At 41.1% G+C, this 12,877-nt stretch overlaps 1 protein-coding gene across 1 annotated transcript in view; it reads right to left on the reverse strand.

Moving 5' to 3' along the window:
• Positions 1 to 12,877, reverse strand: part of LOC116312365 (protein sidekick-1) — a 262,760-nt gene that overhangs the window by 66,307 nt on the left and 183,576 nt on the right. Inside the window, exons 12-15 of the mRNA XM_031729765.2 lie at positions 12,752 to 12,854; positions 12,456 to 12,629; positions 7,716 to 7,852; positions 6,346 to 6,493 (exon numbers count right to left, since the gene is read on the reverse strand). Of these exons, the coding sequence (XP_031585625.2) occupies positions 6,346 to 6,493; positions 7,716 to 7,852; positions 12,456 to 12,629; positions 12,752 to 12,854 (562 nt within the window). The remainder of the gene's footprint in view (positions 1 to 6,345; positions 6,494 to 7,715; positions 7,853 to 12,455; positions 12,630 to 12,751; positions 12,855 to 12,877) is intronic.

Raw genomic sequence — 12,877 nt, forward strand, 5'->3', positions numbered from 1 at the left:
AAAACAGCCAGCGCTGCTGCTGCTGCTGGGAACGCTTAACGCATCACTTCCAGCGCACCAGAGGATTTCTCCTGGGAATGATTGAGCTGAGACTGGGTGCTTAAAACACAGTTTTCATGAACTCCATACAAGTTGAGTTGCTGTCGTGTTTTTTGTTTTGTTTTGTTTTTGTTCGACAACTCAAATAAACAAACATGCATTTCCTGCCTGCGTCTTGCAGTCCGGTTGTTTATATTCTGTTTTATTCCTCCCATTTTAACTTTCAGATCTTCCTAATTTAGTTGAATTTGTATTCAAACGCTCTTATCTGGACAGCATTTATTTCACCCTCAACCCAACCACAATCCCCCGAGCAGACGAGCTACACAGTGTGACAGCAAAAGATACTTAAATCACTATTACTAGAGAATGAGCAAAGAGCTTGTCTTTTTATTTCCAGCGAGCCACTGTGATCCCTCTCTCCCTTTGCCCTCTTCTGTCTCTCCAAACCTTTTTCCCATCTTTACTTTGACATTTTGAACTACTTCTCTGTTTTTTTCTTCCCATCTGCAAACTCTCACCTTTCATCCATCATGTCCTTTGGCCTCAATTATTCTGTCCTTCTATCTTTTACTCATCTCCTTCCCTCCTCTTCTACTCTCCAATCACCCCCACCCCCGTGATTAAAGCTCCCGGCTCTCTCGCGGCTAGTAAAGCACACAGGGCTGAGCTGGTCAGCCTCTGGCTTTACAGTAAGCAGCTCAGCAAACATAATCAGAGCCATATGTGTTCACACACGCACATACAAACACTCCAAACAAATTTCTCCCAGCTTAAGACAGACTGCTACATCCGATGGTCTTTTCCCCTTCCGTGGATTATGTCTGGAGATTTACATTACCATCCCCCTCCAGCCTCCCCCTTCCTCCCTTTCCCCTCCGTGCCCCACAATCTCTCTCTGAATGATTCTCTATAAGCTATCAAACCATTAGCTGTGGTATGGCTGTCTGTATTTGTGTGTCTGTGAATCAGTATGCGTCGATAAATGTGTGTTCACATCTATAAGCGTGCGTGTTTGTGTGAAAGCAGGGGTGTGAAAGCTGTTAGCTAGAGACTTGCACAGGCGGATATATAGCACAGGCCAGTGGTTTTACAGCTGTGCTTTACTTCCATTAGGTTAGGCACTGTCAGACACCAGGTGCTGTAGGGACACACACTTTCACACACACACACACACACAGACACACTCTTATAGGCTAATGGGCCTTGTGTGAATGAGATGGGCATTAGGGTAGCTGTCTGGAAATGGAGAATATATATAATCCACAACTACATCACAGCTTTTGACTGAAATTGATGGTGCACATTAATACACATCCATGAACTCACGCTATACAAACAAGCTGCACACCCGTACTGTACTGAACAGAGCCACTCAATCACTGTTTGATTGCAAATAAAACACACTGACACACTTTCCCTCGATGGCAGAAACTTCCCGTGAACTGCCTTAATTCCCGTCCAGCCATTAAAAGTAAATATTTCACGTAGCAGGTTCATCGTGAGGACATCAACCTCACACAGAAGATTAAATGCAGTATACATTACTGTTTGTTACCCCCATCCAATGCGCTTGTGCACAACAACACATCTATGAAACACTCATGCATACATGCGCTGCAAGTGAACAAATGAAATCCCAAACTTAACACAGTGTGACACAGTTTCCATGTCCCTCGTTGCTATGAAAAAAGTGGGGGAAAAAAGAATAAGGGAGGACATCTTCTGCAGGAAATGTGTGAGTGAAGGAGGAGGAGGCGAGAGAGTGACGGGGGGCATTTTGAGAGTCCCTTTGCAGTGGGAATTAGGAAAAGTTTCTATCTGTGTCATTCTCCACAGTTTAATGCCTGCTGGCTTTCTCTTTAAATACATGCTCGCGCTTAAATTTAATGGTGTTACTGGGATGTTGAGCGTGGCCCCATTCCAACTTGATCGGCCAGGAGTGAAAATGAGTGTTATTAAACAGAGAGCAGTGGAAATCCAAAGAGAGAAACTAGGTATCACACGACTGGGTGCAAAGCTGCTGAATAGATTAGCTTATTTTTGTCTTGTTTGACACTTTAATTCTTGTCTCCTTTAAATGTTGTGCTGCATTGCTGGAGGTTAAAAATGGCGAAGGGTGACGCACTAAAGAGACTCCGTCAGGGAAACAGAGATACTTCTGCGTATTCTCACAATGAATCAAAGCCAGCTACGGCACACATTTGCCTCTGCATATGTGTTTTATGCTTGTCATTTCATATTATGTTCTGATCAATGGCACCATTTTTTACTCTATACCAGCAATAATGGTTCAAAATAAATCTAATGTGGCAGCAGATGCTCTTTCATTGGTGCAGTGCATACCTTAAAAGACATACTGTTTAAAAAATATATGCAAGAATATTAAAATGACAACAGGGATGTGGGGAGGTAGACTACTGACTGTATCAAAAGCCAAAACATAGACTATTTAACACAGAGCATTCAGTCATACGCCGCTTTAACGTTAACGCTCCTCCTCACTTTGTGCTCTACTAACTAAAAAACCGCCACTGGCCAAAGTTTCTCATCACGGGCTGGATTCTCCTGAAGCCTGAAAACAGAGGAGCCCAGAGGACATGCGAGTCCGACTCCCTCCCAGATGGCTTTAATTAGAATATGCTGAAAGATTTTTATGGATTTGTCGCCCAGTGATGCTAAAAAACGTTTTTGCCTCAGGTTCTTGTAAACAGATATTCAGGCCAGGCCAGAAGTGAAAGTTGCAGAAACACATAAACATGCAGAGTAGTTCTGAGAAACGATTCACTAATGATTTGATAATTAAAGGAATATTAACGAGCAATTCTCCCGTAATTCCGAACTGAAGAATGTACAGTTTAGAACATTATGATAAAACACCAGTGAACAGAGGAGATACTTTATTAATGAATAATTAGTTCATAATTTAGCTCTGTGACACCGAGGAAAAGATTTTCTCCATGAGTGGCTCCTCCTGATTGACTCTGATCCAGCCGCTAAGTGGTACAGACTACTAACTCCTCATTCATTGCTCATTACTTAATCATTAATTACTTTTTCGTGCAACCCTAAGTTATGTGACACGTCATACTGAGCAGTTCAGCCTCATTACTTTGCAGATGCTCATGAACTATCATTACCTACTAGGATAGTTTTAGGTGCAAAATGATGTTCAAAGCCAGCATGATAAAGTCTGCAATGGCTGAAGTATGTGACTAACATCAATCATGGGGGGGAAAAAGCATTATAAATACATCTGAAGGTCAAGCTAAAGATAAAGAAATGAGAACATAAAACATCAAATCCTCCTGTAACTGTCAATAGCTGCTTTTAGCACTTCGTGGTCCTTACTTTTACATTTTAACCTCTTGTTAGCAGTCACAAAACTCACACCATCTGAAGGCCACAGCAGCAATACTGACCTATTAAGCTCTATGGAAATAAAGGCTGACCTCTTATGTTCAAGGTTAATTATGTAGTTATTCTAACAAAGGGTGAAAAAAAAAACAGTTTTTAGTGTTTAGTGAAGTTCAAGACAGACATCCAAATACTAAAGCAGTTCTCTTAGATAAAACCAAAGAACTTTATCTCCTACTGTGCTTCAGTTTCTATTTGTCTTCCATGGCTGTTACAAGAATTTATATATAATACAGCTTTTTTTTTTTTTTTTTTTCCCCTGTACATCTACCATATTGCTCTTGCATATTTAATCAGCCTCTGATGTTATACTTTACTTTGCTATTTTGGATTTTTTAAAAAGGGTATATGACAGGACGTGTTATTTTAAGGTATTTCAATTCAGATTTAAGCTGGATTTTGGTTTTTACCTATTTCTGGAAAGACGTTTGCAAGCACATGTCTAAGAATGGTCACAACAATAGTCTTGGAAGCTATGAAAATAAATAGTGATAAAAGTGCATCAATTGTTAAGGAGTTGAGGCTGATTTAAATCAGATATCAACCACATTAAACTGAGATCACTGCTACCAGCCCACCTTAAACCTTCTTCAGCCTTTAGTGCATTCCTGTTACATTTTCCTTTTTAGATTTGCCTGAAGAAAAAGCCTGAACCATTTCTGCTTTCTTCCATACAATAAGTTAAAATGTTGATCTATATGTCTTCATTTCTTCCTGAAGCTCCAAAAGCATAATCCGTATGCGTGACAAACAAGAATGGGACAGAGGAAAGCATTTTATCACACATCCAAGTCTGATGTCTTTTGGTTCTCACTAAAAAAAAAAGGAGTGAAGGCAAAATGAACTGAAATAAGATGCTTTAAAGTGCTGATGATGCCTGGAGTTCCAGGCATTTATGTATAATCTGTCTTTCCTCTGCTAATGCTTCCTCTTTAAAGATGGTAATGATGTGAGTGCAGGTCATGCATGAATAAGTCTGCGCATGTGTTACACTCCAGATTGCATAATTAGGAATCTTCAAGAGTATTTTTCATTCAGAGGTAATGTTTTTCAGCTTTGATCAGCTTCATTCCTATACTTTTAGTTGATCTGTCTCTCACACTACACCCTGTCGCTACAGTACTCTTGATAAGGGAAATTAAAAAGAAAAGAAAAGCAACGTAATGACGAGGCAAAAGTGAGAGGAAGAAACAAAAAATATTTACGACTTGATGCTGTTTTGATAAAGACTGTAATCAGGAAGACGCAAACAAAATGAGAGACAGCAGAAGCAGCTTGAAGTTCAAATCTTAATTAGGGCTTTTCTGTCATCGATATTACGAGCAACTTCTTTCCTCGATCTTTGTCGCTCACTCTGTCCACATTACTGCTCTTTGTCATGCTTCTGCTTGGGTGCTCAGTGCTCCTGCAGGACATTGTGCTATGCCTAACTGTGTGCTATATGCAGCACACACCTTGGCATCTCTGACTGTGTGCGTCTTATCCCAGTGAACCTCAAGCAGATGAAAAGGAAAGTGTGTGTATGTGTGTGTACGTATGAGATGAACAACGAAGAAGAGACGTAGCCATCTGCTCTGATACACTGACCAGAGATAACTTGTCTTACTGCCAGAGTTTCACTTACGGAGACTCCAATCTATTGACCGGACCCTCTAACAACCAACTCTGGACTAAAGACTAGGAAGCTGAAAGGAGAAAAGAAGGAAGAGAGAAACAGGAAGAAGGCGAGTAATGACAAACAAGCACAACAGGAGAAATTACTGAGCAAGAGTTGGAAAAAAAGGAAACCACAGGAAGAAAAGATTGAGCGCAGAAAGAGGAGCAGAGATAAGAGAAGAACATCGAGCTGAAAAGAGGCAAAGTGAAAGCAGACTTGTCTGAGGTTTGTGGATGTGCGATGGCAGCGCTCATAGCTGCTGTGACTGCCGAGTGCATTTGGCAGAACAACAACTGGCATCTGTCTGTGGTCAGTCTCTTCAGTAAGACAAAACCATGTTTGCATGCGTATGTGTTTGCCTACTTCATAATGCAGCATTGCATCTGTTGTATTTTCTGCATGTCTTAGAGATTTGGTATATCTGCGCAGTTAGAGGCAAAATCCTTAAGAGGCCTGCCACACCTCCACTAACCCTGCTTCACTGTATACAGTGCACCAGTGCTAAGGCATCATAATTACCCCCATTAGTGTTTTCCCTTGGGATAAACATGCAAACACACACAGATACACACATGCGTGCACAAGCAAACACCATAAATCTGTGCAGCCCTCTATTTGTTTTTCATTTTAAATCACACCTTTCATGCACACACATACAAAGAGTAGCTTATTTCATCATTTTTACCCCTTAGTTCAACATGTGCAATAGAAAGAGATGAGGAGACACAAACACACACACAACCACACACAAACTTGGATATCTACAGCATGAATGTGATGAATATAAATTGCTCATTGCAAAGAAAATGGATTCTAAACAAAAAGGGATGCTCTCTTCATCCGCGCCTTGTTATCCCTGTTTCATCCTCATTTCGAGTCCCATGTTCCTACTCATGTTCACCCACAATGTAACTCACAAATTCTTAGATACACAAACTAGACCGTGGGGATGCAGGCACTATGTCTTTTGAAAGGTTGCATTTTATTCATTCTCAGCTTTTGTAAAGTAGCGTGATCAGTGTCTATTACACAGACATGAAATTAATTTCTTTTTACACAAATAATCGCATGTTCTGCACAAAAAATGGTCTTGTGCTTTTTAGAAAACATCAGTGAAATACTCGTTTGGCGCCACAAGAAACAGTGAAACGCATGTTTAATAAAGCCGGGAGTAGTAAGTGTGTTACTCGGACACCTCGCTCTGTCTCTAAATGTACATTAGTCGCTCTTACCTCTGCGTCTCTGCGCTGTACTGACCCCTGCCCACTTGATTGACAGCACAGAGTCTAAACTGGTAGGTTCTGGCAGGTGTGAGCCCGCCCACTGATACCTTGGTCACTGCAGGATCAACCTCTGATAGGTAGACCTTCCATGGCGAGTCTAGACACAAGACACAGAGATTAAAGGCCGATAATATCTGGCGCAGGCAGGACAAACAGAGACACAGGGACACTCAGGAGCTATAAATCAAATGGAAAGAGGGGAGAAACAGATAAGAGGCAAGGTAAAGGGAACAGGGGGTAAGCTGGAGAGAATTATAAAGGAGAGAAGTAGCATATGATGCAACAAGAAGGAAAGTTTGGAGGGAAGAGAAGGATTAATAAAAAAGCGCAGATTCTGCTTCATATTGTTGCCAGCTTATCTCTCAGTCTTCCTGCTGAAGATACCACAGACAGATGCACTATTATCCCTATTATCACCCCAGCCACATGTATCTGTGCAAGTGAGACTGATAGCGTGCATGTGCCATTTTAAGCACGCCCAGGGTATTACATCCATTGTCTGACATGAAAACACATTGTAGTTACAGTGGCCCATTTACTACAATACAACAACAACAAAAAAATCTAATATATAACAGAGAGAGTGGATAATCAGTGTGCAGAAAACTCTAATCCATTCCTCACTGTCTGGATTCATCCATCACTAAAATCGACCAGACGTTCAGGTTCTCTCCATTCCTCATCTTTCTCTTTATCGCTCCCTCTTATTTTCCAAACTTTTCTTCTTCGCTCCCATGGCAATGCTTCTGTTTTTATAGATGCAGCAGAGCAGCTGGTAAATGGTGACAGCACAAAGCTTTAAGTCACATTGGCGGTGTCGCTACAAAAATGATCAGAATAAGGATCAGTCCAGCTCTTAGAGTCATGTGCCAAATGCTTGGCTGTCTATGTTACGTTCACTGCCCGATCCCCTTAGCTTACATCAGGAGTGAGCGGCTCTACAGCCAATCTCCCTCCACTTTGTTTCTCCTGTCAGTCTGTTCCTCAACACCTCTTCCCTATCTCTCTATAATTTGATAGAGAGCCAGCCTGCTGTTACAACATCTGTACCGGAGAGTGGGTGTGAGAGAGAGAGTGGGTGTGAGAGAGAGAGAGGGAGGGAGAGAGAGAGAGAGTGGGAGAGAGAGGCTAAAGGAGGCAGGGAAAATAAGAGTTTATTTATAGTGGATCTGCATGTACGCTTACGCAGCAACACCATTCTCCATATGCCAGTCTCTTGTAAATGAGTGCACGTCAGTGCTTGGTAGACAGCGAGTGAACAGATGTTCGCCGTTCAGGAACTATAAAGTATGCCCAGGGACGGACATACACATACATACTGTTCTCTGAGAGCTCCAGCACGTAGTACAGAAGAGGGGAGTTCCCGTCGAAAGGGCGTAGCCAGGACAGGAGAACGGAGCGGGAGTCCGAATCATTGAGGCGAGCCGTCAGGGAGCGAGGAGAATGTGGAAGCTCACTGAATATACAGAAAAAAACAAAAAACAACAAAAAAAACATCAGAAACTGTTTAAATTTCATCTGTCTGTCAATTCAATCTGAGGCTAAACTTAACATAAAGAATGAAGACAAGTAAATAGTTAGGCTTTATCAGAGGTAGCAAAGGTAAAGTTGCTGTATCTGCACATATAAAGCTGATTGTAAATATTAACAAGGTTACATCCAGCTTAAACTAGACAATGGAAACTATAAATATGACGTATTGATTAAATCATTCATTAGACCGAACCAAAGACATAACTCATGGCTTTGGCCCATATGAGGCATCCATGCTTGTTTGATATTTTAGCTCTATTGTATCAACACAAATACATGGGAACATGAACATTTAGAACCTCAGAATTACAATAACTTCAGTGTGAATCCAGACATTTGGCTAGACTGTTTCCTGGCTGCAAGCAATTGCCAGGTAGATTTCAAAAAGCCATTGCTCCCAGTCTATAAATAAACCTGCAACTCCATTTCAGGCAGAGCCACTTTAGTTCAAGGAAAATTGTTATTTCCTTCAGCAGTAATTTATATATGACAGTATGGCTCTGTTCTGGGACCCTTCCACCTTTCCTCGTGTATATGTGGGAAGCCTGAGGGAGAAACATCAGCAAACCCAGAGCGTGAAACAGAGCTCACGCCAACGGTAACAGATATGAAGTGATTACACCCTCAGTCACACAGGCCTAGAGACTTGTCAGTGACCATATGGCAACCACTGGACACTAGGGAAAAACCTGTATTCCCCGAACAGTTCCAAGTGGTTGCTAAAAGTCACTTTGAAATCAAATGGTAAAGCCTCATCAATACATTCTGCATTCAACATTCAACATTCTGCAATTAATTGCCAAGTGGTTGCTGGAAATTGCCAGCATGAAATTAGTTGAAAAATTGTGCACCATGCTGAACCAAATATCTCCATGGAACTGCTTTGGTTGCTAGCAGGTTGCTGCAGTTGCCAGTAGTTTGCATGGAAGATGCTGACTTGTCTACCAGCACTCACCAACTACCTACTAAGTGGTTGTGAAACAGAGCATGTTCGCCTTCAAAGTAAAAGTTGTGCCTTTTGAAATGTGTTGGTTGAACAGCTTGGTCTCCATTTCCAGTTGCCGTACTTGGGAAAGTAAATGGCAATTGTTGCAGTCAAGCCAGTGTCTTACATGCAAACTATAGGCAAGCACCTCAGTCTGCTGCTGACCAAGGCAATCACAATCTCTCTATTATTTTAGGGGCTTTACCTTACAATATAAAGCACCTTGAGGTGGCACTGTTTGAACTGAATTGAGGGTTTATGCAACCATCCAGTCTCATCTGTGTGACTAGGGCCTAAGTTAGATGTGGGTTGCAAAGCTGCTTGCATAGGAAGCAGCAAATGTACACAGATCAAAGCAACTAAAATAAGGCCACCCTCTATATTCTTTTGCTTAACCATACACTCATTTGAACCAAATCTTACTGCTTATACACTTATTACACTATTTTTACATATTAGGTAAATGAGACACAGCTTTAAAGAGCTTTATACTGAACTTTGGATCTGCTGGTAAAATTAGGTTATTTTTTTAACTTGGACAATTTTCTCCTATTTCAGGTCTTTCTTGCAAGCTAGGGTCCCAAAATATTTATTGTTGCTGAAGCAAGACGCAAGACTGGCACTGAATTTACTTATTTAACTTTTGCAAAGAAGGGAATACATGCTTTTTTTCAGACTGCTACACTATTTCCTTAATATCCACATCTCAACAAAATGTGTCCTGATTGCTTATGTATCCATTTGCATCTCATAAACGTGTCTGTGACAATATGCAGACTGTTCAGTAGACAGATATTTGGTTTCCTGTGTTCCTTTATTCTATTAAATATGTGAGATGCAATACTGGTAGCACTGACACCCAGGCTAGATTTTGGGTCTGAGCCAGGATCAGTTCCAGTGGGTGAAATCTTTTAAATATGGCTCTGCCTTGCATATATTTACTCTGTACGTGCACTGCATTACTGCGTCTCATCACATCTATTAAAAAATACATTTTCCACACATTTTCCCATCCCTGCCCTGTTAATAACAAAGAAAGCAATACAGGTATTTTCATGAAAGCAATAAAGAAATTACACCAATCTTAGCGTATCGTAAGTCTTTTCATAGACTGTTGGCTTGAAGGAGGAAAAGGAGAGAACAGCAAATCCTAGTGTCACTACATATGAAGGCTGCAGGTGCTGGTAGAAATATTGAGACAACATAAAAGAACAAAATAAATATATTTACACTGAAACTATAATAAAAGAGAGAGTCCCCTGTGTATAGACTAGCTGTATCTCATATTCATAAGCTTATTAATTATTTCTAAGCTATGGACAACATAGCTTTCAAAGATATGTTGTCCAAGAGCTCTGCTTCGACAGCCTGCAAGCTCCTATTAAGGGCATCAGATAACGTGGGTTGAAAACATTTGCCTTGCTTCCTTTTTCCCTTGTGAGCAACTTTGCAGTTTAACATTTAAGCACAAAAAGAAAGGGAACTAGAGGAGATGTGGAAGAGGAATAAGACATACTGTAATGTTGTGAGAGGAAGAGGAGGAGCACACCAAGAAATAGGAGGGACACCAATGAATGAAGCTCGGAGGGAGCAAGGGGAAATGAGAATGATGTTTTCTTCTCCGAGCTGACACGATCATATTAATTAATGGATGAGCTTAGAGAACATTAGAGCAAGTACCTTCACACCGTCCTTACAAATCACAAACACACACATAGGCACAGACACACACTCCCAGACACATGAATGGGTCTTACGGGAGTTGAACCAATAACCCGCTGGTAATTAGTCTGTCTCCTCAGCCGCCAGCGTCTGTTAGCCCCTGTGACCCATTGATACTGAGCTAACGAGAATGTCAGTCACACACGTGGATACACGCAGCTGCGCACGCATACACCACGCTCAGAAACACGGGTGTATAGAAATCCCATCCAGGCCAGCATGTTTTTGCACAGCAATAAACACAGATCCGCTCCCTCCCTCTGCGTCTGACATACGTAACCTCTTGTCTCTCTATAATTTAGAAGGATGTGGACTCATGTTCATTCTCTTTCCTATCCGGCAATTATATTAATATATCATAAGTGCCTTTTAGAAATGTATTATTTAAGTGCCTATTAATATACAAATACCACTACCTGTTCTCTCAGTGGCTGTAATGAGGCTGAGTGGGTCGGAGCGCGGGATACACGCTGATATGTGTGTGTGTGTGCGTGCATGTGCGTATGATATGTTTTAATCTGAGCATACCAGACACAAAAGGTGATGTGTGGAATCTGCACATGCTGCACACTCACTGATGTATTATCAGTAAGTGTGCAGCATGTATAGAGAAGATATGTCATTACATAACATTTAGGGGTATCTAATAACAGCTAGTCGTGTCTTTAGTTTCAATGGCATGAACAGAGTATTTGATTTAGAGGTTCTGACCCTGCACTGAACATGGCTATTACTAGACCCAAGCGACTGTCTTATTAGACAACTGATGAAACAAGTTGACAACAATCATTTCTTTATGTTTGGCAGTGTACCAAATTACCCATCTGCTGCGTCGCCTAAATTGCACCTTGTATAGTCAGTCTTTTTTGTAAAATGCTGTACCATAAGGCGTACATCCTGTCAGTCTTATCAGTAATTTGAATCAGCCAGATTGCTCGCTATGGATAGACTGCTCCCTCAGGTTTTTAGACACTGTTACATCAAAATCGTTGCTGTGTCGAATCCTGAGGAAGGAAACCGCTGTTGCCAGAATTTAATGATTTACTCACAGTTTACTCAAATAGAGTTATCACAGAAAATTAAAGATCATCAGACTATCCTGAGGTGTAGGGTAAGTTAAAATATATTTATGTGCTTCTGAATTTAATAAAGAAACCTAATTCTTTGGGAAATGCTTTCTTTCCAAACTGAGTTAAAAGAGAAGAATAGTGCTATTTTCTTGTCAGTGTATTAAACATGAAACTAAAGCAAGCAGCCTGTTAATATAACTCAACACAATGCATGCAAAGAGGAAAATCCGTAGCCTGTAGCTCACATATATTTTATTGGTTTAACTTACACTATCTGTTATAAAAACACAACAAGTGCCTTTCAGTTGTTTAAAGATTTTGAAGGATGGCACATTCGCAGAAAAGTCCTTCGAGTACTCCAGCAAGTCAAATGGATGCAGCCTTGTTATGCTTCCTTTGTGTTTTATCCAATTTAGTAGAGTTGTTGTAGTCAGTGTTACTTATTCAGTGGTATAACGCTGTTCTTTATCCTCTAATGTGCAGATTAGGTGGAAATAAAACTGTCTGTATTTTATATCGTAGTTTGTAAAATCCTACTCTAGACTAATGATAAGTTTAAGGAGACCTATTGCATTTCAGCATCCCCCAAGTGTCTGTTTTTCAAAAAGCCCAAGGCTGTTTACTTGGCCTTGCAGGTTTTTGCTGTTAATAGCTAAATTTGTGGCCGTTCTTAAGGGTGGAAAAGTCAAACAATGACCTAAAACAGAAGAAGGTAAATAATGCAGAAGGAATTTATTCCCTGAACTCACATGACTTCCAGGCGTGCAGGGCGGGAGTCATTGCCAGCTTGTGATGTCACAGTGCAGGTGTAATCCCCGATATCACCTGACCACGTCTGGCTAATAGTGAGAAGGCCTTGGCGTACAGACACTCGCCCCCCATTGGTCGGAAGAACCGGCATGCCGCTTCGCTCCCATTTATAGCTGCAACAGAGGAAGAATTTGGGTGCTTCAAAACTCAAACACAATAGTTTACAAAACTGTCAAACACAGCAGAGAATCAGACTTGGTATTCATGTATGTAGTAAAAACTGAGGAGCAGGTACCTGATACTGATTCTGGGGTCGTGTGTAGCGTCACACTTGAGAGTAGCAGTGGTTCCTTTGATAACACGCTGGTCTGTTGGAGGCACAGAAATGACTGTGCGATCTGGAAAGAGCAGAGAGGTGTGA

Source organism: Oreochromis aureus, linkage group 6 (genome assembly GCF_013358895.1).
Source record: "Oreochromis aureus strain Israel breed Guangdong linkage group 6, ZZ_aureus, whole genome shotgun sequence".
Classification (NCBI taxonomy): Eukaryota; Metazoa; Chordata; class Actinopteri; order Cichliformes; family Cichlidae; genus Oreochromis; species Oreochromis aureus.